The sequence below is a fragment of the Patagioenas fasciata genome, chromosome 15 (genome assembly GCF_037038585.1).
Source record: "Patagioenas fasciata isolate bPatFas1 chromosome 15, bPatFas1.hap1, whole genome shotgun sequence".
Taxonomy (NCBI): Eukaryota; Metazoa; Chordata; class Aves; order Columbiformes; family Columbidae; genus Patagioenas; species Patagioenas fasciata.
Genome location: NC_092534.1, coordinates 11,365,838 through 11,390,450, shown reverse-complemented (window position 1 = coordinate 11,390,450; position 24,613 = coordinate 11,365,838). Strand labels below are relative to the sequence as shown.

General features: G+C 59.0%; 4 protein-coding genes across 6 annotated transcripts; 1 reads left to right on the top strand and 3 right to left on the bottom strand.

The window, feature by feature from the left end:
• Positions 1-1,494: 1,494 nt before the first annotated feature.
• On the bottom strand, positions 1,495-9,341 carry LOC136108728 (hexosaminidase D-like). Of its 2 annotated transcripts, XM_065850824.2 has the most exons (15): positions 8,804-9,341; positions 7,904-7,952; positions 5,029-5,125; positions 4,650-4,887; positions 4,404-4,513; positions 4,008-4,095; positions 3,771-3,935; positions 3,493-3,676; positions 3,224-3,295; positions 2,928-3,132; positions 2,767-2,849; positions 2,455-2,533; positions 2,162-2,263; positions 1,930-2,019; positions 1,495-1,838 (listed from the first exon to the last, which is right to left on the bottom strand). In XM_065850824.2, the coding sequence occupies exons 3-15, from the start codon at positions 5,121-5,123 to the stop codon at positions 1,655-1,657; spliced, it is 1,695 nt and encodes a 564-aa protein (XP_065706896.1). In that variant the 5' UTR covers positions 5,124-5,125; positions 7,904-7,952; positions 8,804-9,341; the 3' UTR covers positions 1,495-1,654. The 2 variants fall into 2 exon arrangements, with proteins under 2 accessions (XP_065706896.1, XP_071671172.1); XM_071815071.1 differs by lacking the exon at positions 8,804-9,341 and having other exon boundaries at positions 7,904-8,367.
• A 191-nt stretch (positions 9,342-9,532) lies between these two features.
• On the top strand, positions 9,533-15,077 carry MLST8 (MTOR associated protein, LST8 homolog). Of its 2 annotated transcripts, XM_065851006.2 has the most exons (8): positions 9,539-9,853; positions 9,987-10,038; positions 10,114-10,276; positions 10,371-10,446; positions 12,808-12,960; positions 13,121-13,245; positions 13,668-13,831; positions 14,336-15,077. In XM_065851006.2, exons 1-8 carry the CDS (start codon positions 9,725-9,727, stop codon positions 14,452-14,454), a joined length of 981 nt encoding a protein of 326 aa, XP_065707078.1. In that variant the 5' UTR covers positions 9,539-9,724; the 3' UTR covers positions 14,455-15,077. The 2 variants fall into 2 exon arrangements, with proteins under 2 accessions (XP_065707077.1, XP_065707078.1); XM_065851005.2 differs by having other exon boundaries at positions 9,533-9,853; positions 9,987-10,276.
• Positions 15,078-15,187: 110 nt separating this feature from the next.
• On the bottom strand, positions 15,188-20,181 carry BRICD5 (BRICHOS domain containing 5). Its single transcript, XM_071814979.1, has 8 exons — positions 20,047-20,181; positions 19,903-19,942; positions 19,747-19,853; positions 18,404-18,532; positions 17,655-17,807; positions 16,954-17,061; positions 15,799-15,952; positions 15,188-15,338 (listed from the first exon to the last, which is right to left on the bottom strand). The coding sequence occupies exons 1-8, from the start codon at positions 20,179-20,181 to the stop codon at positions 15,244-15,246; spliced, it is 921 nt and encodes a 306-aa protein (XP_071671080.1). The 3' UTR covers positions 15,188-15,243.
• A 772-nt stretch (positions 20,182-20,953) lies between these two features.
• PGP (phosphoglycolate phosphatase) lies at positions 20,954-24,273 on the bottom strand. Its single transcript, XM_065851075.2, has 2 exons — positions 23,637-24,273; positions 20,954-23,194 (listed from the first exon to the last, which is right to left on the bottom strand). Exons 1-2 carry the CDS (start codon positions 24,259-24,261, stop codon positions 22,869-22,871), a joined length of 951 nt encoding a protein of 316 aa, XP_065707147.1. The 5' UTR covers positions 24,262-24,273; the 3' UTR covers positions 20,954-22,868.
• Positions 24,274-24,613: the final 340 nt, after the last annotated feature.

Below are 24,613 nucleotides of genomic sequence, written 5' to 3'. Positions count from 1 at the left end.
TACCAAGCAAACACCAGACAAACATGAACCAACCTCCTCCCCGATGCCCCCTGAACTGAATCACAAGGGTGAACTCCATAGCCCTCAACTTCCTCCGTAGCCCCCAGCTCCAAGCTGACCCCCCCCTTCAGGGACAGTGGGGTCTATCTCCTTTCCCCACCCCCACTTTCCAATCCAGGACATTTGGGTTGCCGGCACGAAACGCTGTCTAATCTGCCCTCTAATCCCACAGGCTGGCGGTGTGTGGCTGCATGGGGGGCCTGAGCCACCGCGGGTCTCCCTTGGCTGGGGGCTGGGGCTCCACACATGATCAGGGGCCCAGGTGTGTCAGGGGCTTCCCTTGCATTTGCCACCACTTGGTGAGATATTATACTTCTTGACAAGGGTCCTCTTTCCTGCTGGGCTCCCACACTCAGTGCCAGCATACAGGGATCCAGCACCAACATGGGATGGGGCAGCTCCGACCCCGATGGCCTCAGTGGGACCAGGACCTTTGTGACTGAGCCAGAACCCAGGGCAGCAGGGCTGTGTGGGGCTGAGCAGGGTGCACAGCCCTCGTCCCTCCTCCCCTGTCTGGGCCAGGCTTTTGCAGAAGGAGCTCCGGGCTGCCTCACATTTCTGCGGCTCCCTCCGGGCTCTTGCCAAGTCAAATTGGTCTTTGCAGAGCAGAAGAATGTGCAGTGAAATGTCCGTGTTGTGGCCCTGTGCACACTGAGCAAAAACCAGCGCCCTGAATGGGGAGAGCTGTGGGCACAGGGAGGGTTTTGGCTTCGCCTCCCCCAGCAGCAGGGTCAGGAGGAGCAGGCACGTGGAAACTCTCGCTTCAGGAGCCGGAGGCACCACCGGCAATGGGAGGGCTGGCCCCACACGGGGGTCCCCTGTGTCCCCCTGCCATGGCTGCAGGCGAGGAGCGCAGCAGAGGCCCCTGCCCGGGTGCGGGAGGCAGGACATGCCTGGGAACACAGTGGGCCCTGGGCTCTGGATTAAAGGAGAGGAAGGAAGAGATGAAAGCAGCGTTTGGAGAAGGGCTCAGCTAATGCAGGAAGCGAGTGCAGTGCTCGCCCCCTTCTAAGGCATCAGGGGCTCACAGTGGCGGCTGCTGTCGAAAGCAGGCAGGGGTGCTGGTGGAGCCTGGTAGGGCCCCCCACACCCTCCCCATCTGCTGTCCCATCCTGGCTGCCAGCCCTGACCCGGTGCTGCACATCACCCAGTACCTGCGCTGAGCGGGACCCCACCCCGCAGGGAGGGAACGGCTGCCCCTGAGGCCAGCATGAGGCACACGGGTGTCCCCATGGGCTGGCAGCAGCGCAGGGCACAGGCTGCCCTCTCCCTGCCCTGTGTCACAGCTCTGCCCAGTGGCTGCCAGCCCCTGCAGCTCCAGCAGACCAGGAGCAACAGGCCCAGGCTGGCTGCGGGACAGACCTGTCCCTTGCACCAGCCCCAGCTTCCCCCAGCCTGCACGGGGGGCAGAGCCACGGCCCCCTCCAGCACCAGCAGCATCTACAAAAATACTTTATTGTGGAAGCGGGGTGCGCGGGAGCTCTTTGTACAGTACAAACCAACAGCAGTGACGCAGTCACTGGCACACAGACACGCGACGGCAGCACCTGAAGCCCACCCTTGGGGGACAGTGGGACCTGGGGGGCCACGGCCATTACATCACCTTGGGCCTGGCATTGAGGCGGATGATGGCCTGGTAGTCCCGCACCAGGTCCCGCAACTGGTCCAAGTAAGGGTTGACATTCTCCTCCATCCACTCCTCCACTGTGTCGGGGAAGTAGACCCTCTCCAGCTGGCCACGCAGGTCACGGACGAAGCTCTCCCAGTCCTCGTGGAGCCTGGTAGGGGGAGAGCAGGGGGTCAAGCTCCTTCCTGCGAGGGACCCCAGAGCTGAGCCCCAGACCTCACCCAGCCCCCAGCACCACGTACTTGAGCACCTTGCTGCCGAAGCTCTCCATGTTGCGGGGGTTGCCAAACTGGTGCTTGCGGTGATAGGGGCTGAACCAGCCTTTGATGGCGCTGGGGAGGTGAAAGGGGCACGTGGGGACCACCCAGGGATGGGGATCTGCACGCCGGGCAGGTTCCCTCCCCTGTAAAAACTCTTGTGCCCCAACCCTGTGGCTGGAACAGGCCAACCCCACTGCCTCCCACCACCCATTACCTTTCATCCTCCAGGGCCTTGAGGATGCTTTCCTTCAGGTGGCCATTGACCTGCTCCACCATGTGGTAGATCTCTGCACCAGGGAATGTGCCCCTGCCTTCGCTGGGAACAGGGAGGAGGAGGAGGTGAGAGCCCCACACCTGGGGTGCACTGGGCAGGGTAAACCCCAGCACCCTGTGCAGCTGGAGGGCACCCACCCTCACCCCCGACAGGTCTGGGACCAGGGTATTTGGGTAACCAATCCCACGCTCCCCTCCAGAGCATCCCCACCACAGCCAGGCTGTGCCACACACCACGTGCTCTGCTCCAGCTGCAAGCTCTGGAAGCCCAGTGCCTCCAGGACCTTCCTCTTCGTCTCTTCCGTGAATCCCCCTGGGCAGGGTGAAGAGAGGGACAGAGAGGCCCAGGCCACCCCACACTCAGGCACTTGCCCCTGGCTTCACCAACCCACAAACTGGGGGAGCTGAAGCTCTCCTGCCCCTGCCTCCCCCAATGTCCTTCCCTGCCTGCGTGATGGGGTCTCACAGGCAGCGGCTGCCCATGGGGTGGGGACACAGGGGACAAGCCCATCCACAACAGTTATCCCGGTGCCGGCAGCTGCTCACCATTCATCAGCGTCTGCAGGCAGATGGCCAGCGAGGGGATGCCAACGGGCAGGAGCTCACACAGCACTGAGTAGTGATCGTACCTGCGGAGTGGGGCCAGCCACGCCATCACCTCCTGCACCGCAGGCACCGGGTAGGGCGGGGCTCTCGCCGCCCCTCACCTCTGCCAGCCAGTGAGGACGATGCCCTGGCAGCGCAGTGGGGCCAGCTGTGGCAGCGCCTGTGTCACCTTCAGCCAGCTCAGGTGGTTTTTCAGGTGGTAGCTCAGGGGGGGCCAGGCCTGTGCTGGTCCTGTGGTGCCCTTGAAGGCACTGGCGAACCACACCGCCTCAAAGCCACTTTCCGCGTACTTGGTGAGGAATGGCTCTGCAATGGGACAGGCACAAGCCACCAGTGAGAGAGCTTGGCAGCTCAGTGTCCCCCCTGCCAGCTCCAGGAGCCTGGCACACCGCCTTACCAATCTGCTCAGTGTTGAAGTCGGGTGCATAGAACCACACCACGGGTGAGACATGCTTTGCTATCCCAGACTCTGTAGGGGGTGCAGGGATGGGGACATTGGCACTGGTGCCAGCAGCAGGAGGATGCCTGCGGCTCCTCCTGCTCCCTTGAGCCCCATGTCCCCACGGAGCCACGCTTCTGCCAGGCACCGGGTCAGGGTGGTCGTGTGGACGGGTGCTGCTGAGACCCCTGGCTTGGGTGCCAGCACTGCTGTCCCCATCCTCTCACCCCGCAGGGCTCCCACGCTGATCTTCCTCAGCATGTCATCCCACATGAGCACCTGCAGTCCCCAGTACTGCATGGCAATGAAGCTCAGCACCTCCTTGATGTGCTTCAGGTACATGGTGCCCATGTCGCCCTTGTTGCGGCTCATCCAGTTCTTGGAGTCCATCCCCTCCCCGAGATGGAAGACCTGAATTTGGGGGAAAAGGGGATACTCAGCACCCCCAGGAGCACGCCTGGCACCTGGGGTGAGCACTGAGGTCCCTGTCTGACCCATTGCCCACCTCATCTGCACCGATGTGGATCCAGGTGGAACGTCTGTGCTTCTCTATCACCTGCGACAAGATGCTCTTGAGCAGGGCCAGGGTTTCAGGGATGTGGGGGTTGAAGCTGTTGGGGAAGCGCTCGACCTCCCGCAGGTGCTGGTACTTCTCGTGTTTGAGGATGAACTGCGTGGGAGGAGCCGTCAGTGCGGGTTTCCAGGCCACGGGCCAAAGGGATGTGGGATGAGGATCCCCTACCTCCACGTGTCCAAAGGTCTGCACCAGGGGAACCACCTCCAGCTTGTGGAGCTCCGCCAGCTGCTGGATCCGCTCTATGTCCTCCTCACTGGCAGGGCAGGGACAAACTCACCAAGGGATGCCAGGGCACAGGACAGAGTGCGGGGGCACTCCCTCCTCCTCTTCCTCCTCCACCACTCCGCCTGTGTAACTCCGGCCACCCCACGCCTGTGTGGACTTTACTATAGGGATGCAAATATTGACCCAGCGGGGCAGGGAGCTGGTCTGGTGGCACAGCCTGAGACTCTGACCACAGTTATCGCGGGCACAGGGCCATGCGGGTGACACCCAGCCCCGGCACATCGGGACCTGTCAGCCACACAGAGTGCCCAGCCAGCCCAGCACAGACCTGCTCACCTGTACGCATATGGGGACTTGAGGATTTCCAACTCGCCCTTGAAGGGGAACATGTCCTCGTACTCGATGAGGATGCCGTTGGCTCCCAGCTGGGACAGGAGGGGAAACACCTGTGGGGTGGGCAGGGCGGGCTCAGCCAGCAGGGACGGCACAGTCCCCAGGGACCGGTGGGGATAGCCTGGCTCTGCCTCTGCCCCCTCGCACATCCCTCCCCAGCACCTCCTGCTCCTCCCTGGGCACCCTCACCTGTTCCAGGTAGGAGACCCTGGGTGCAGCTCCCTTGAGGTCCAGGTGGACCAACCTCATCTCAGTGGCACTGATGTCCCTGGGGACCTGTTGCCCAGTCTCTTGCCTCGGGGCCATTATCTTCACCACAGTTTCCTCAAGATCCTGGCTCTGGGGGCCAGCATCCTGGCCAGTGTCACCTGCGTCCCCCCAGAACCCACTGTCCTTGCTGACGTGCTTGTGCAGCTCCAAGGTGAAACTGCAGGAAGGAGAGCACGGCTGGAGCTGCCACGGGTGCAGGGACACCAGCTGCCCCCCAGCACCTGGCCCCGGCATGTGTGCAATGCAGGGGATCTGCAAAGACCCCGACCCCACCCCTGGGGTCCTGCTGTCACCTCACCTGTCACCAAAGAGGAACTTGATGCCAGCCAAGGCCACGAGGAGCAGCACAATGAGGCGCAGCAGGTTCAGCCGGTGGCTCCGCTGGAAGGCCATCCCTGCAGAGCACACATGGAGGTCCAGCCATGCAGGACCCCAAGCTCAGGTGACCCTGAGCTCAGGTGATCCCGAGCTCAGGTGACCCCACACATACTGTGCCCAGTTGCCCTGACCAGGGCAGCACAAGACCCAGAGAAAGGGGACACAGGGGAGACCCCTCCCACCACCCTGGTCCCAGGAGGGGACATGCACAGTGTACCCTGTGTCCCTCCTACCTCCTGTGCCCCTGCAACGGGGCTGGTGGCCAGACCTGCCTTCGCCTCTGTCCGCAAGGGCGCAGCCCCTGTGGGCTCTGCCAGCACAGGAGCAAACAGGGCAGTGGCTGCAGGGTGAGTCCCTACCAGGGGATCCCCTCGAGATGCTGGGTCACCTCTGAGAGCAGGGCTGTGTCACAGGGTGGCTGGGTGGGGTGGCATCACGGGGCAGGCACAGTGCAGCCGAGGCTGGCCAGGCACAGGAGGTGGCGCCCCTGCGGATGCAGGAGAGGTGACAGGGTCCACCCAGGCACACGCTGGCACTGGGCTGCTCCAGGGACGGGCACCACAGGGCACAGGTGGCAGCTCAGAACCCTCCAGCACCCCGCGCCGTGCCGTGCTGTGGGGGCTGGCCTGGTTAAACCCATGTTTGATCCCTCATGGAACACGAAGGACAGGCCACACGGGGTGCAGGGAGGAGTTCATGTCAGAGTTGTCACAATTAACGCTCGTGAAATTCATTTGAAGTCTTATTTTCCTAAACCAATTTTGAGAACTCCTGAGATGGGGATTTACCAATTCAGATGAAAATGAGCCCAAACCAAAGGCAGCCTCTGCATGGCAGGAGGCAGCGGCTGCCCTTTCCCTGCTCCCCCCACAAGGTCACAACTCGAGGGATTGTGCACAGATTTGTACCCACTGGTGTGTGACCAGGCCTGACACCATGGGACCGTGGCTTCAGCAGGAGATGATCAGCCAGGCCAGACCCTGCACTGTGGACACCATGACAGGGGACACCGTGAGGGGGGACACTGCTCCCATGAGCCTCGGGGAGCTGCCGACCTCTGCAGCCCCAATGCAGCCTCCAGGGAAAGCACCGTGGGGGGGACACCATGCACATCCTGTGTCCCCTGCTCCTCCAGCCCCCTCGGGGCTCCCTCTCACCCACAGCACTGCTCCCTGCTGACAAGGGACCCACAGTGACACCTGCTCCCTCCCTAGGAGCCCAGAGCAACCCTGCTGTGGGCAGCATGGTCCCCATGACAAACAGGCAGAGCCCTCCTGGAAGCCACACACAAGAAGCTAAAGGATTGTTTCTGCCCCTTTTTCTCCTTTTTTGCCAACCCTGGTGTGTGTGGCGAGGCAGGGACGCTGCAGCACATCAACACCTCTGTCCCCCCAGCCTCTGTGACCACCAGGGCAGCTGCCACCAACCCTTCCGACGAGTTGCCACCCAAACACACTGAAGTTTAGGGTTAAATTCAGCTTTGCCAGGTTTGAGGAATGAAAAGCAGATTTTGGCTGCTGCCAGTACTCAAGTGGCTCAGCTGATCGTGAGGGTTTTGTTTGTGTTGCCAGAGCAGTGGCATCAAGGGACAGCGGTGCTGAGCCACCCCACGCCTCTGGCTTGGAATTAGCCTTTTTTCTAGACACAGCCCTAATCCCTCCTGACACATTCCCCCATATGCTGCAACGGGGCACAGGGGGTGCACGGCGTCTGGGACTCCTGGCACGTCCTGCAGAGCCAGCATGGGACGTGCTGTCCCCAGAGCATGTGGCCCCAGTAAGGCCAAGTCACAGGCAGCACTGTGCAGCAGGGGGCTGGAGCATCTCTGCTCCATCCCCGATGCCTGGTACCCATGGGGACCCGGTCCCGCAGTGTTCGTGTGCAGGAGGCAGAGCAGGAGCCTGCTTTAGGCAAGTCATGTTCGTGCTGTCCCCTGCATGGACAAGACCGCCCGTGCTTGATGCTGCACGTCCTGTGCTGCAGGGGACAAACAGTACCCTGCCCTGCCTGTCCCCACTGTGTTCCCATCCTACTCAGCCCTGGATGCTCCCAGCAGTGCAAGGACACTCTGGGAGGGATATGCCAAGCTGGGGATGGCTGCTGGCCCAGGACTCACCTCCGCTGGGTGTGCAGGAAGGCACAGGTGGACACAGGAGGAGGGTCAGAGGCCCCCGGGCACGGGGCAGGCGGGCACAGGGAGCCCAGCACCCAGGAAGGCCATAAATATGCAAAGCGCTTACGGCGCTGTCATGAAACACAGCGCCTGATCAGAACAGGGATAAATATTTAGAGACACTGTCAGCTCGCCAAGATTTGGCGGTTTTAAAACACGTTATCTTATTTAAATAGAGAACAGATTTCCAGGGTTTGAGCCTCCCTGGCACAGCCCAGGCGTGGGCAGGCGGGATGGGCACACACCGGGGATGGGGTGCAGCACCTAGGGGTGGCGGGTGGGGGGGAAGCCACCGCTCTGTGCCCCTGTGCCAATGGAGATCCCCTAGGGGTGAGGGCTCAGCTGATTGATGCTGCCCCTGTAACCCAGCATCTCGCCGCTAGCACCTGCTATATTTATTAATGTGACATCTTCCTCTGCCAGCCCTTTGGGGATGGCACTGGCACAGTCCGCACGAGGCTGGTAAGAGCCCATGGCTTCTCGCAGCCAGCCAGCCTGGCTCACTGCTCTCAGCAGCCGCCGTGTGAGGAGGGGGCTGGACCCGCGCCCCCCTCCCTGCCTCCACACAGCCCATATGGGTTTTGCTTGCAGCTGCCCAAAACCAGCCCAGCTCCCCACTTACCTTCCTGCGCCCGGAGGAGAGGAGAACAGAAGTAAACCCAAACCTGAGCCTGTAGAGAGAGAGGCCATGGGGAGGATGGAGCTGAGTGCCCCCAGTTGCCCCCGTGGGCTGGCAGCGAGGGTTTTGGGTGCTGCTGCAGGGTTTGGATGCTGCCTGGCTGCCCATCACCCTGCTCCAGCAGGCCCCCGCCCTTGCCATGCCAAACCCAGCAGTGCTGCCGTGGGATGAGTGATGGTGCCGCCATGGAATGAGTGACGTTACACCGTACACACTCATGTGCACACTCACATGCACAAGCTCACACGTTTCCAGAGCCTTCCTTGCCAGCCCAGCCTAGGCCACCCCATCCCTTGCACCCACCCACGGGATGAGCTGCCCCACGCATCACGGCCTCATAGCTGGGGTCTAGTACGTGGGAAGGCTATGAACCCCCCCGCAGGGCTACAGCCCCTGCCGGCAGCAGAAGGGGGCTGCTACACCGCGGGCCCCAGACAGATACAGCCCCCCCACTTCCCCCCAAGACGCTGGGCACAGCCAGGGCAGCCCCTGGGCGTGGGGGCCTTTTCTGCATCCCCCCAGCCCACTGCACTGCCGAGGCATCACCTGCAAGCCTGGGGCATCCCACGGCACCCCAGGACCCGGGCACTCCTCGGGCATCCCTGCACCCCACGGCACTCTGCAGGCTCCGCTGGGCACCCCTGCGGCCACGGTCCCTGCTGCGGCACCGGGCACACCCTACACTCCCCCGAGCAGCCTTGCAGCACCGGGCATCCCTGCTGCGTCGGTCCCCACTGCGGCACCGGGTATCTCTGCACCCCCCTGGCACCCCTGCGGCACCGGGCACCCCTGCATCCCCGCTCCCCCGGCGGCCCCGAGCATCCCCGCTCTCCCAGCCCTTACCGGCAGGTGCGGGGCCGCCGCGGGCACGGCCGGGCGCGGGCACGGGCCGCAGTCGCTGCCGCCACCGCTCTTAAAGAGCCCGGGCGGTGCCGGTGCCACGGGCACTGCGATGCGGGGCCGAAGCCGAACGGCAGGCGGCGAGGGATGCTCCGGCTCCCGCCAGCCGCCGTACACAGCGGGGCGGCACCGGCAGGGCGGGGATCGTGCCACACGCCCTGGTGCGACACCCGTGCGGCGGGGGACACGGGCACAGTGCGGAGCCGCCGCCCGCTCTGCCTCGGGGGGGCACCGGCCCAAAGGGCGAACCTGGGACCGCTCCGCGGGACGTGCCCGGTGTGTACCCGGTGTCCGGTGTGTGCCTGGTGTCCGGTGTGTGCCCGGTGTGTGCCAGGTGTGTGCCTCGTGCCCGTTGTATGCCCCGTGTGTGCCCGGTGCCCGGTGTGTGCCTAGTGCCCGGTACGTGTCCGTTTCCCGGTGCGTGCCCGGTGTGTGTCCGGTTCCCGATGCTGGGCTCTGCACAGCTGCGCTCGGCGCTGCGCCCCCTGGCGGCGGCACTGCGAAAGTGCTCCAGCCCCCCTCCCGTTGCCCCGTGGTTTCGCCTCACCCATCCCTCTCTGCACGTGGTATCGCCCACCGCCCTCCTCCTGCGCATGCGCTCTCACGCGGCTGGTGCCCGAGCGGCTGCGCGCAGAGGCGGGGCGCTGTGCGCATGCGCAGAACGAGCCGTGTGCGAGCGCCGGGTGTGGCTGCCGGTACCGGGAGAGAACGGGGGTGGGGAGGCGGGGCCCGGGGTCCCCTCGCGCTGCAGCACGAGCACACGGGGCGAGCACGAGGGCGCGGGCCCACGCGTGAGGCCGAGCGCGGGCGGGGTGCGGCGGCGGGACCGGGTCGGTGCGGCGGCGGGGCGGCGGCGGCGGCAGCATGAACGCGGCGCAGGGCACGGTGGGCAGCGACCCGGTGATACTGGCCACGGCTGGCTACGACCACACGGTGCGGTTCTGGCAGGCGCACAGCGGCATCTGCACCCGCACCGTCCAGCACCAGGACTCCGTATCCTTCCCCGCGGCACCGGGACCGGGGCGGTCTAGGGGGCCGCCCCCGGGCACCGTTAGCTCGGGGTCACACCCCGCGTCTGCGTCGGGTCCCGGCTGCTGCTGCTTACCGACCTTAACGGGGGCTGCAGCAGGTGAATGCGCTGGAGATCACACCGGACCGCAGCATGATCGCTGCCGCAGGTGAGCCCCCCGGTCCCCGGGGACACCGGGCAGGGCCGGGGACGTTGCTCACACCCTGCCCGGTCCTTGCTGCAGGCTACCAGCACATCCGCATGTATGACCTCAACTCCAACAACCCCAACCCTGTAATCAACTATGACGGCGTGAGCAAGAACATCACATCGGTGGGCTTCCATGAGGACGGGCGCTGGATGTACACAGGCGGGGAGGACTGCATGGCCCGTATCTGGGACCTCCGGTGGGCACAGGTGGCGGGACCCCCCCCAGCAGCACCTTGGGGGCAGCAAAGCTGGCTGCATGCTCTCAAATGCGTTCCTTCCTCACTGTTCCAGGTCTCGGAACCTCCAGTGCCAGCGGATTTTCCAGGTGAACGCTCCTATTAACTGTGTTTGCCTGCACCCCAACCAGGTGAGCACCGGTTCCGCTGGGATTTCCCAACTCCTGCTTTGCGACATCTCCTCTGGGTGAAGCTGACAGGCTGTGGAGTTTGGTACTGGCAGACACAGGAAAAGGTCTGGGGGCTGGCTGGAGAATCACAGAATCATTTTGGTTGGAAAAGACCCTCCAGATCATCGAGTCCAACCATTACCCCACCCCTTGCACTGCCTCATGTCCCTGAGAACCTCATCTCCGTGTCTGTTCAACCCCTGCAGGGATGGTGACTCCACCACTGCCCTGGGCAGCCTGTTCCAATGCCCGACAGCCCTTTGGGGAAGAAATTGTTCCCAAGATCCAACCTCAGCCTCCCCTGGTGCAACCTGAGGCCATTAATCACACGGTGTGCTTCCTTTTATCCTTCTACAAGAGCAGGGAAGGAAAACCTGAGTCAAAACCTTGAGCCCTTCCTGGTGGCGCAGGCCCTCAAGCTCTTGGTGACATTGCTGAATGAGCAGCCGCCGCTTCCTGCACCCCTTGCCGAGCTGCTGCCGCCAGCAACTTTGGGAACAGAGCCCACCTGACATGGGAGCCGGCACAACAGACACCCCGTCTGTCTGTCTGCCCTGGGAATGCCCCGCCGCTTTGTGCAGTGGAGCAAACTCTCCGGAGCAGTGGTGCGGGAGCCACAGGCTCATATTGTGCCTGTGTAGGCGGATGTGCTGTGAGCTCAGCTTTGTCCCCTGGGCTCATTTGTCAGCCAGCGCGTTTGTGCTAATTACCTGCTGGCTGTTGCAAGGAGACAACAGAGTGGCTGCGCAGGGCCTCTCGTCCCGGAGTGGGGGACACTCCTTTGAGGCCATCTCTGTCCCAAGAGCATAACCAAGGGATGTGATGGGAGTGAAATCAGTGGCACGGGGTGGGCTGGGAAGCTCGAGGGTGACACCACTGCCAAGAAAAAGCATCTCAGGGCCCATGGCCTCTGTTACCTTCAGGATTTGGGTCAGATTTGCTTGAGGTTCATCAGTCGGTTCAGAAGCTGTCGGTGACCGGAGGGATGGCTGGGGCTCGGGAAACCAGGCTGAAAAGAAGCATGGTGTGTTAGAAGGGACAGCGGTGAAATCAATACCTATCATTGCAGCGTTAATAACCCGTCTGGTCTGTTTGGTATGCACAGCGGTGCAGGGTTTGATTGCAGACGTGGCAGTGCAAACCTTATAAAAAGCAGAGTAATAGAAATGTTTCTTTGTGCATTCAATTTTTCAAAGGTTTAATTTTGCAAGTCCAGAACTTCAGACCAGATTTGAGATCAGGTATTTGAACCAGATTTTACCCAAATGCTGCTCATGCTCCTATAGTGCTATGAGAATGTATTCTGTTAAAATGAATATTATTGTTGCACATACATCTTTTGTGTGAAATAACCACTAACAAGATGCTGCCGAGTTGCAGAAGTGTTGGATGGTGAGCAGAACACAGTTAATTAGCCCAAAGGTGGCAGCATTTATTCAGAGAACTTCATTACTCTGCAATCCCCCGCTGCAGCAGTGCTGATCCAGTTATTGAGAGGGATTTCTCACAGCCTGGGTAAAGCCATGCCGGCTTTAGCAATTGCACTTAGACCTAACAGGAGACTGAGGATTGAGGCGTCCAGAAGCCGCTTCTGCACTGTGCAGTCAGCTAAATATATCAAGCAATGATTGTCTTCCTCAGAAACAAGCCGTTGCTCACAGGTACAGGATTAGCTGTGCCCGATGACCTGATCTCCTCTAGGGATTCTGCTAAAATTATGGGCAGCGCAAGACAGTCGATAAAAGCCCTGGTTTTCGTGGAGAGCTTCCAGCATTGTCTTCTGGTCTGAGTGCGGGATGGGAGCCAGAACTCCTGCCCTTCAGCTGGCTCTTGTCCTTCCCCTGAGAAGGGGAGAGAGAAAAACCCATTTAGGCTGGTGTTTTTCAGGTATTTGTACACTCTCGAGTGCTTCAGTTGTTCACTGGCCAACTCGCATCTTAATGCCCCTTCTCAGATGTGCTGAAAGTCGTTTGGCTTCTGTGGATGTTGTTTGGAGCTGTAGCTGTGCAACGGTTCTGGAAATCAGGCAGCTGCTGTCTGCTTCGGGGTTTATAAAATTAGCAAGCGCTTCCGTAGAGGCAAACAGGCTTTCTGCAGAGTGTAACGTGAGATCAGCGCCTGGCTCGCTCAGCATGCAGGGGCGGTCAGCGGGCTCTGGAGCTCTGAAACGGCCCTGTGCTGGGGAAACATGAGGCAGAACAGGACCCTGGTGCTTTGAACCAGAGCTGGCTTCCACCTGGTGCTGCACAGGCATGACCTGGGCGCTGGCACAGGGCTGCTGCTTGCGAGGTTCTTGGAGACGAGGTGGCTGTTTCCTTGCAGGCTGAGCTAATTGTGGGTGATCAGAGCGGCGCCATTCACATCTGGGACCTGAAGACGGACCACAACGAGCAGCTGATTCCGGAGCCCGAAGTTTCCGTAAATTCGGTTCACATTGACCCCGATGCCAGTTACATGGCAGCTGTGAACAGCTCGGTGAGCTCTGGTGGCCCTGAGCATGGGCTGGGCTGTGCCTCTCATGGGCAGAGGCACATCTGCACATCCTGGCTTTGCTGTACTGCGGTGGGGGAAAGTCTGGGCTGCTTTTTGGGGGGTGGCCTCCAGCCCGGCCTCAGATCCCCCTCTCTTGCCACAGGGAAATTGCTATGTGTGGAACCTGACGGGCGGCATCGGTGAGGAGGTGACACAGCTGATCCCCAAGACCAAGATCCCCGCGCACAACCGCTACGCCCTGCAGTGCAAGTTCAGCCCTGACTCCACGTGAGTGCCTGCCAGCCCATCACCGACCTGCCATGGGAACAGACGGGGCTTTCAGGGCCGCCAGCTGTGCCACAGCTGTTGGCTGACACGCTGCCCTGCAGGTCCCCCGGGGAGGAGCAGGACAGGGGACACGCTGGGACTGGGGTGCTGGCAGCGGCATCCCAGCCTCGTGCCCCGTGATCTCAGGAAGTTTTGCAGCCACAAGCTGTTCTTACAGCTGGGATGGAATTGCTAATCTGTGGGAGCAAAATGGTGAACTCAGTGTGCTCCTTCACTGAATCTGGCTTGAATCTCCTAAAATGGAGGTGTAAAGCAATCTGATTGTGATGAACGCGGGTCTCCAGTTTGTTACTGTTCCAGGCCACGTTAACAAGAGCCCAGCGTGACTAACACAGTTGCGCTCATGTGTCTCTTCCATGCAGGCTCTTGGCTACGTGCTCTGCAGATCAGACCTGTAAGATCTGGAGGACTTCAAACTTCTCTCTGATGACAGAGCTGAGCATTAAGAGCAACAACCCTGGGGAAACGTCTCGGGGCTGGATGTGGGACTGCGCCTTCTCTGGGGACTCCCAGTACATTGTCACAGGTGAGGCATGGCTGCACTCCTGCCCCTGCCCCCAGCAGCAGCACGAGCTCAGCACTTACGAGTTTCTCTAACTGGGACATTGCCAAACCCCTGCACACCAGTACAGGAGGAGAGAGCACTCAGCCTCACACCCACAGCCCAACCTACTCGTTCCTTTGAGCATTTTGCCTGTGCTGCAATAGGGCATCTGTTTGAACCGGAGGGATGGTTTCCGTGTGGGTAGTTCCCTTCACCTGGTAGCAATGCTGCTCGCAGTGCTTGCAGCAGGACAGTCCCTTAAAAACGTACCGGTTGTCATTTCCACAGTAACTTCTCTCCAAAAGAATTAAAATCTCATGTAACAGAGAAATGCACTGAGCTGCTTGCTGTGCATAGCCCCCTTACTTGTCATCAACAGCCTTAGTAACGTCTTGAATGAAGCAAAAGGAAAGTCTTATAATAACTTTTAAAAAGTATAAAGGGTAATGTGATATATCCCACTCCTCTCTTCACTTTCTGTTCCAGCCTCCTCTGACAACCTGGCCAGGCTGTGGTGTGTGGAGACCGGAGAGATCAAGAGGGAATACAGCGGCCACCAGAAGGCCGTGGTCTGCCTTGCGTTCAACGACAGCGTGTTGGGATAACGGTCACGGGTGGGCAAGAAAGGAAAGGACCTCTGCTTATTTTCCCTTGTCTGACAGTGGGAAGCTCCTCTCTGGAGCCCCAGACACACACTTGTCACCATCCCCTCTGGTGAGAGGGCTCAAGCTCTGGCAGAAGCCAGACCAGGTGTCACCCCAGCAGAGCGTCACCCAATGCATGTGGCCTCGGAAGGAGATGCTTGGACAAAGGGGATGGGAGAGGGAGGCGCGATCACACTGAGGGCAGCTGGGTGACACTCAGCTGGAAGAATCCCTGTGGCAGTGGCTGCTGACAGCTCTGTGATGTTCTTGTACCCCAAAGTGGGGAAAAAAAGAATAACCAGCCTTTCTAAATGGTGGGAGAGGCTGAGCAAAGAGAGGAAAGGCAGCTGTTGTCTCATTTTGCAATCCCTTTATTCAAAGTGTATTTCACAGACTGACTCGGAAAGCTGCACTCGTACAAAGCCAACCACCCCCAACAAATCTAATAACGTCGTGTTGAACGGGGTGTGCAACCATAAAACACGGGCTGCTCCCGTGATTCCTCTAGGCCTGGTTCTCCTAATACCTATGGACAAGGTGCAGCCCTGAGCACAGCTGCAAATAAAGTGTCTGTACTGACAGCACTGAGCAGAGTCCTGTTGTTTTTCTAAACTCCTGAACTGCAGCGTGAAATCAGCAGGAAGCTTTGGGGGAGATTGGAGCTGTTACCTTCCTTGGTGAAATCAGAGGCATTTCAGGAACCCAGTTCAAGTATGTGGGGCAGTGGGAGAGCATCTGTGGCTGCAGGACTTACTCCGGGAGGTAATAGAAGCAGATAGACACACAGATGTTGCTTGGAAAACAGATGTCGATGCAAAGGTAGATCAGCCGTTGCTTCCCCGGACCTGCCAAAGGAGCCAGGACAGAGCAGGGTGAGCGAACGCCGCTGCAGCCCCACAGAGAGATGTCCCTGGGGAGCCAAACAAGGGGACAGCCTTGGGAAATGACATTTCTCATTAAAGCTGGGGCAAGATAACAGGCTGAGAGCTCCACAGGCAGCCTGTGGTGAGGATGAAGGTGACAAGCGTTAAGCCAGCAGCATGGCAGGGGAGTGCTCTGTTGTGCTGCTCATGCTGTGCTGCCTGGGAAGGGGATGTGCGTTCATTCTCTGCCAGCCCTGCAGGTCGCTGCAGGTGGTGGGTACGAGCCAGCACTTGGTGATGCTGAGCAAAGGTTCGATTTTGGACTGGAGGACACCTGTCCCTGTCAGCCCCTGGCGGGACGTGCAGCAGGTTTTGCGCAGCAGAGCCTGCTCCTCTTAGAGGTACTAGAGACAACCGCGCTTCCCTCTCCTGCACAACTCACCCTCCCCTCTCCTGACCCAGAAGATGGATGTCTGCTCGCACAGGGCCTGGACAGGCTCCCCCAGGTTCTCGGGGTCCACCTGCTCCCCCGCCAGGATGCCCAGGAACTCCTGGTAGTACTGGGTCTGGTTATTCTGACGCAGCAGCTCATCAGCCTGAAAGAAACGTCCCCGTTAATTCCTCCCAGGCCACTTGGTCCCTGACACCCCAAGAGCAGTCCCTGTCCCGCAGCACGGGCAGGTTGCTCGGGGTGATGCTGAAGCGGGGACAGCCCGCAGCCCCTCAGAAGCCCTGCAGCTGGGGACAGGGGACACACTCCTCCCGGGCTGCTTTGTCCTCAGGCCTGGAGCTAAAGCAGCCCGTTGTGCCAGGTGCCACCACAGCCTGTTGGTAGAGGGTCATCAGTCTAACCCACACCTGTTGCCTGGCACTGCCACCCCCCACGTTAGAGAGGAGATCGAAGGAAAGATGGGGACAGACTGTGTAGCAGGGCCTGTTATGACAGGACAAGAGGTGTTGGTTTTAAACTAAAAGAGAGGAGATTCAGGCTGGACATGAGGAGGAAATTGTTGCCCCTGAGGGTGGTGAGAGCCTGGCCCAGGCTGCCTAGAGAGGTGGTGGATGAACCATCCCTGGAGACATCCCAGGCCAGGCTGGACGGGGCTCTGAGCAACCTGAGCTGGTGAAGATGTCCCTGCTCATGGCAGGGGTGGCACTGGGAGAGCTGTGAAAGGAGCCCCTGAGGAAACTGAGAGCAGATGGCAGGGACACAAGAAAATGGGGCATTCTGTCTTCTTGAAACAGAATCTGCCCCCCACTCGTCCATCCATTAACATTTTGTTCAGAGGGTCCGTATACGTGATTAACTCCAACTTTTTCCCCTGTGAATCACTAACAAACCCCCTTTGTTTTCTGTTCCCCAGAATTTTGAGCAGGTAACAAAACCCAGTGGGAGCGGGTCCTGTGGGAGCCCTGCTATTCACCTCCCTGGGACACATTCCCCTTCCCCAGCCCGCAGCTCTGCTGTTTCTCACAAGATAAAATATCGGTAAAACCGGGAGTTGCTGCTTTGTGCTCACGTGCTCAGAGCCCAGCGAGGCACCAACCCAGCCCTTCCCCAGCAAATCGCACAGAACACAGGGCGGCCACTGCTCACACTCTGCTGGGACGTGTCGAGGGGCGTCGGGAGGGTCTGGCGGTCCCAGGCGTCCATCCTGCGCAGGTAGCACACGCGCTGCTCCCCCGGCTTGTAGCACACGTAGCCCTGCCAGACAGATCGTCCACGTTAGAGCTGGCAGTGGCACAAACCCAGACATGGAATCATGGAAATGTTTTCGTTGGAAAAGACTTTCAATATCACCGAGTCCAACCATAACCCACCCCTGGCACTGCCCCATATCCCTGAGAACCTCATCTCTGCATCTGTTCAACCCCTGCAGGGATGGTGACTCCAGCACTGCCCTGGGCAGCCTGTTCCAATGCCCAACAGCCCTTTGGGGAAGAAATTGTTCCCAAGATCCAACCTCAAACCTCCCCTGGCGCAACTTGAGGACATTTCCTTTCGTCCTGGCACTTGTTCCTTGGGAGCAGAGCCCGCCCCCCGCTTGGCTCCAAGCTCCTTTCAGGCAGTTCAGAGATCAGAAGGTCTCCCCTCAGCTCCTATTATCCAGACTAAGAGTCCAAAAAATGGACATTCCCCCTTTCACTGTGCGTTACCTTTCCTAACTACAGGTGCACGAAAGGCACCAAACAGTCGCCAGTTGTATTTTTCCTGGGCTGCAGCTCCCGCTCCCACCCCACAGCCCAGGCTTCCCTGCTCACGTTCACAAAGCAGCTTAATGATCCTGAGCCACTCACGTTCCTGCTGTCATACAGCACCACGGCAGTGTAGTTGCTCTGCGAGGTGATGTAGTAGGTCACGGTGCTCCTGGCCGTGTCCACCAGGGCTGTCTGGTTCCTCAGTGGATCATGCTCGCCCTGCAGCATCAGCCGGAGGAGCTGGGGACCAGCCTGGGCACAGCGGGGGGAAAGCACCCGTCATCGGCTGTTCAGGGTCTGCATGGCATTTCCCCATCAACAACCCCACCCACAGCCTTCCCTGCTCCCTGGGGCTTGTCTGAATTGTTTATCACCTGAGAGAAGGGAGCTCTGACCTGGAGCGAGTTCAGAGAAGGGAACGGAGCTGGGGAAGGGGCTGGAGCACAAGTGTGATGGGAGCGGCTGAGGGACCTGGGGGGTTCAGCTGGAGAACAGGAGCTGAGGGGAGACCTTCTGATCTCTGAACTGCCTGAAAGGAGCTTGGAGCCAGGGGGGGTCGGGCTCTGCTCCCAAGGAACAAGCACCAGGACCAGAGGAAATGGCCTCAAGTTGCACCAGGGGAGGTTGAGGTTGGATCTGGGGAACAATTTCTTCCCCAAAGGGCTGTTGGGCATTGGAACAGGCTGCCCAGGGCAGTGCTGGAGTCACCATCCCTGGAGGGGTTGGACAGACATGGAGATGAGGTTCTCAGGGACAGGGGTCAGTGCCAGGGGTGGGTTATGGTTGGACTCCATAATCTCGAGGGGCTGCGACACAAGGAGGTTTCCTGCCCAGATGGGGTCTCTTACCTGGGCAGGGCTGGGCGAGAAGCTGAGAACTGCCAGGACGCTGATACCAACAGCAAAAAACACAGCAAGGGAGAAGATGATCCAGAACGTCCTGGATGGGGCTGGGAGGTACCCTGCAAACCCCCTGGCCTGGGAGCAAGGCAGGAGGAAAGAACCATAGTTAAAATCAATCCTGCTGCTGGTTATTCTTCACCATAAAACACACTTCCCACTCACGACACAAATCGCTGCACAAACTGCTGGGGTCTGAGCGCAGAACGGCCAGAACATTGCAGCAGCCCTGCAAAAATGTCACTTTTCTCCCCCAGTGCTGGGGTTTCTGACCCGACGTCCCAGTAACCATCACTCCCAGCACCTTCCTCCTGTGCTGGGGGACCAGTGAACGCTGCAAACACACCAAGGAAGGGCTGGAGTGGGAAGGTTTCCACAAACAGGGGCAATTAAATTAAATTATTTTGGTTTCCAGCAGAAATCCCCAGGAGGACCATCAGCATCTGAAACACGCTCCACGCAGAGCAATCCTGCTTCCTCCTCCCTCCGTATATTTGGTTGTATTTTATTTTCTTGGTGAGTTGTTCTCCATGCAGTCACGGGACACTGCTAGTGGCTTGATACAAAAGTCACTTTAACTCTTGCATTGAGACAATTAAATTTGACTTGATGGTAGATAAAACCAGAAGGAATGTGCTTTCAATAATCTCAACTGTACATCCCACACTTAAAAGATAAACTGATTCTCAATCCTTTGAAGCACATAGAGAAATTCAGTAAATGCCCACAGTTAGGTTTGCTACAGCCACACAAGAACAGGATCTTCAAGCCCCCAGGTCAGTCACTGATCTTTTTTGGTAATACGTAACTTCCAGATATATTCCACTAGAAAAGCAACAAGTCTGGACAAGGTTAAAACCGTGCAGAACTGAAAACGCCTCAATCAAACGCAACAGAGCCTGAGCCCTACAGGAACAATAGCTATAGAAATGCCCAGGGTGGGAAAGGTGCAAATGAAGAATCCAGCGGATCCCGTCCCTTGGGAGGCTGCGGCTCCTGCATGTACACGCGTCCCAAACAGGTGCTTGGGCATCTCAAACCTGACCCTGCCTGGTTACATGGTCATTTATGCCGTGTAAGTCCAGGCACTTACACGAAAATCCAGCTGATGGCGTCACCTGCCTTATAGGGAGTTGAACTATGGGGTGTGGATGTTGGGGATGAACAAAATCTTCCCAGGAGCCATGGGAAGAGCAGCTCAGCCCCTTTGCAGGAGGGATTGAGCCAGCACAGAGCAGGGACGGTCTGTGACCGCTGGGGACCGGGGATACTCACAGCAGGGACAACGTCACTGGAGCCAGTCCTGCCCTCCATCCTCCCGTCAGACCAGGACCTTGCTCCCGCAGCTCTGCCGCCCCAGCACACGCAGGCTCTGCATCGTCCCTGGCTCCTGACGCACCTGGGAACCCGAAACGTGCCCCCGTGACACCTAAATAGGTGTCCCCTGCCACTGAGGGGCTTCTCAGCCAGGAGCTCCTCCACTCGGACCTGCGGGAGGTGAAACCTTAGAACTGGCACCCAGGCAGGGACGGGGGTGAATCCCCGGCTGCCAAGCGATGCTGTCAGCGTGCAGAACAGCTCTTCCTGCTCACCTGGCTCTGGCGGGAGGGGGTGACAATCGGGGGCTTTGTGTGGCCCTCCCGGCTGGCAGGCCCTGACAGCAGGACCAGCCGAGTCTCATTAAGGGACACAATGAACAGAGAAAAGTGGCAGCCGGCCCCTGTCATCGGTTATTGCAACATGTCAACACAAACTCCGTGCTGCCGGAGCTGGAGGGAAGTGCTGATCCTGCAGACAGCCACCCCGCAAGCCCTGGCTGCACAGACCCACTCCTGTTCCATCTACGGACCTTGCAGAAAAGGGTCTCTGCCCCAAAACCATCACCCCAGCTGCTCTTGTGCTAAACCCATGTCCTGTGATGAGAAACACCCACAGAGATCAGGTTGCCAGAGCATGGTTTTCCTGCACAGCCCAGGAGCCCCTGAGATTTGTGTTTCTAAGAGCTGGAACCAGCAGAGCAGAGGTGAGGGAGGGCTCAGCTGAATTCTCTCATGGGGTCTCTATCAAGGGAAAATACAGATTGTGGACATTTTGCTATCAAAAATGGCCCTGGAGTGATCAAACAGCCAAGAGGGCAGCTCACCTGGAGTTTCTCACCATGGAGGCAGGAGTCACCCCCCTCCCGCTCCCTCTCTTCCCTCTGTAACTCCAAACCAAGCTGTCTCACTTTGTAAAGCCTCATGGAAGGATTCTTGTGCAGTGGGAAACACTCTGTGCTGTGCTCTTGGACAAGCAAATCCCAGCCCGTGTCGAGGGCCCTGCACAGCTCTGGGTGCCTGAACCAAATAAATGTATTGCAGGGTTTGGATTTATTTCCCTAATTCTGCATGTGAGGAGCAGAAATTAAAAACACAAACCACGTCCCTTCCTCGCAGAATCTCCACATGGTACAGCCTCACCACAGCTCACGGAGATGACAAATGACAACACCAGCGGAAAGCAGGTTTCTAAGTTTAATGTGAATTCAAGTAGAGGCTTAAAAACCGTTTGGAAGCTGATACAGAGTTTTGAAGCGATTGACACCTTCACCAGCACATTCCAGCACACGTGAATCGAGGTAACAGTTCCCTGTACGGTAACAGGTAATCACAGGGACAACGCGCTGCTCAAACGAGGCCCAAGGCCTCTCCTGGCCTTTATACTTGACATATTTTGAAATGATAAGCACCAGATACAGGAACTGACTCAAAGAACACACCATTCAGTCAACCCCTAATGTCCATTTCCACGTTACCCAGATTGCGTTCTACCTGTAAGTATTTCCCTGTGACTGTGCACCCTTCCAGCTGGAGGCAGGAACCGGGCAGCAATGATCCGTGCTGCCGCACGCAGCTCTGCGTTACGAATTAACATCTTTACAAGATCCAGCTAATACTGGGGTAACACCGACAGACGACACAAACTGCACGGTTATTGCTGGACAAACCAGGTGTCCCAGTGGAAGGAAACGGCATCACCACGCTGCTGGAGCGGCTCAGCTGAGCAGCAGGAGATGAAGGAAGGACAGTGTTTCAATTTAACTGCCGGTAGCAGAATCTACAGAATAAAAGCGTATTATTTGCATATATATTTTTTCAATTCATTCTGCAACACAAAAGCTTTCAGCTGTGGCCTTTGATTTGGCCAGCGTGAAAATCTGAGCTGTGCATCACCCAAACACACCCACAGATCCAAAAGAAATCATCCCCCAAGCAAGAACTCCTCCTCAGAGCAGCCGCCGGTGCCGGGTCCCCACACCAGGCACCGCCTGCCGGGTTTAATGGAAGCACGTGCCGGTCCGGTGACAGGGTGGTTTGGGTGGGAAGCTGTACTGGGTGCTACATCCAGTCCTGGGACTGAGCGTTAATTCTGCAGCTAAAGCCCAGGCGAGTGGCTGCTCTGGCGCTGAGGGAAGAACCAGCTTGGTGCTCACCCAGTTATTTCTGGGAAGCAGTGGGAGTGAGGGACAGTCCTATGTGGTTACACACTTTCTGCATTACCAAATGCAAACATTTAAGAGAATTAAACCTACTGTTACCAGTGAAGTACATTCCTCTTATCGTCCCTTCTAGGAAACAAGATACATTATCATATACTATAGTTATATTTATAATTTAAATATATTCTGATATATATTTAGGATCAGGATAGCTCTTGTATGTACATGTACTTTACACATACATCCACGGCTTGGACAAACACAGGATACAGGAAACACCAACTGTGTTTTGTGAGTGGAATCATCCTGATCTGCATCACAAGTGCAATTAGCAACAGTCAAATAAAGGAGAAGGATTTCAGTTGCTGTGACCTGATATCACACTTGCAGCAGGCTGTTCTGCTAAACAGGATCCCATCCAATTAAAAAAAACAACACCGAAAAACCCACAATCAGTCAAAGGCCAAACACAAATTCTGCCAACGACTGCAAGCGTTTCCAAACACAGCCGCTAAATTCTGACACTCTTCAAGAGTCATTTCCCTGAATAAACCAGGATGAGCCACAGCCCTTCCAGGTGAGGACACACTGCAAGTTTTGGGTTCTTTTCCTCAAATCAACCAGCTCTACTTTCCTCAACTCAGTCTAGAGGACAACGTGACACTGAGCATCACAAACATTTGGATAGATGTGTGGCTTAGAATTTAAAAAAAAGCCTCAAGCCCCCAAGACTAGGGTGACACTGTAATGCCCTCTTTGTTTCAAAGTGCATTTAAAGACTGAGGTGTAAACAAAATCATATCGAGAGAACAGAAAGGTTAAAAAGCGAAGGGTTGCTAACGCCGGGGGATCCTAGCAAGTACATTACTGTCACAAGGTGACTAAGAGGGGCCCTCCTGGGGGTACCAGTGCAGAGTCTGCGAGCATTGGGTTCTATTAATCCCCCAGGGCAGGAAGGAGGTCGGCGATGCTGTCAACGTAGTAATCGGGCACCAGGCTCTGCCTGGCGGGACAGTCGCTCTCCTGGTGGCCTTTGACCTCATCCAGGGTGGTGACGCCGGTCAGCGTGAGCAGCGTGGTGAGGCCGCAGGAGTTGCCCATCAGGATGTCTGTGTCCAGCCGGTCACCCACCATGATGGTGCGAGCTGGGTCGATGTCGAACTCGCTCGCCACACAATCAAACATGTACCGGTTGGGCTTTCCCACGATGAATGCCTCGCGTTGGGCTGCCGTCTCCACGGCTTTCACCAGGCAGCCAGTCCCTAGGGAAGGAATAGAAAACACTGATTAGAGGCTGTGAGAGACTCTCGGCATTCACATGAGCTGGCACAAAACCACACAGTGCTTTGGAAATGCAACAGCTCAGCTTTACAGACAGGACAGGCAGAGGAACACGTTAGTCCCAAGAGAAGTGGTGCATAGAACCTGCCGGGAGTCTGGAATCTCGTCCCAGATCGAGATCAAAAAGGAACCGTTGTTCCCCAGTAAAGGATTAACAAGGGTTCTCCCTCTTCCGAGGGTGCAGGGAGGAAGGGGAAGCCTGGGCTGCCATGCCAAACTACAAGCCTGACAGTGCCCTTGTCCTGAGATGCAGGGCTGGGCCTGGGAGGACCCCAGAACCAGCAGCTTCACCATGGGCGACTGACCGGGCCGGAGCCACCTCCCCGTACCCGCCGGCCGCCCCCGTTCCCCTGCCCCGCGCACCGGGGATGGCGGTGCCGCCCTCCAGCGGGAGGCGGTGGTCGCGGTTGGTGCCGACGAGGAGGCAGCCGGGGCCGTCGCGCAGGAGGTAGCGCAGGGCCTGGCACAGCTTGGCGTAGCTGAAGTGCTCGTCGAACCCGACCAGCACGGCGCGCACCGCGGGGTCCAGCGGCGCCTGCGCCCAGTCGGCGGGCGCGGGCCCGGGCAGGGCGGCGGGGCCAGGGCCCAGGTGCGGGATCCCCACAGCCTCCAGCTCGGCTGCCAACGCGGGGCTGCCCAGCACGTAGGCGGCAGCGCCGGGCGGCAGCGCCTGCCGGAGGTAGCGGGCGGCGCAGTAGGCCGAGCCGAAGACGTGGCGGGGCTCGGCGGGCGGGAAGCCCAAGCGCCGCAGCTTCTCGGTGTAGGCCACACGCGTTCGGCTACTGTTGTTGGTCACGTAGCACAGCCGCTTGCCCGCCGCCGCCAACCGCTCCAGCGCCGCCGCCGCACCGCCCACCGCCGCCTCGCCCCGCCACAGCACGCCGTCGCAGTCGAACAGCAGCGTGTCGGCGGCGCCCAGCACGGCACGGGCCGCCTCGGCCTCCAGCCGCCGGCACCGCCGCTGTCCACCGCCCGCCATGGCCGCCATCGCCGCCGCGCCTCAGCCGTGCGCCCGCCCCCCGGCCGCTCCCATTGGCCGCGCCGCGCCCGGCCCGCGTCCCCATTGGGCGGTGGCGGCGGCCCCGCCCACCCCGCCGGGAGCCGGCGGCCTCTCCCGTCGTTCCGCACGGCGCCACCGGCGGCCGCTGGCTCCCTCCGCTCTCGTTGGTCTCCAGCCTCACCGGCCCGCCCCCCGCGCGCTGCCATTGGCCAGAAGCGCGCGGTCACCCCAGGCGCTCCGCGACCCATTGGCCGTCCAGCCACCTCGGGGGCTCGTTAGGTAATGCGTTCGGCTCCGGCCCGTTCGGGCAGGGGGTCAGAGATCACCGGGACTGCGCCTC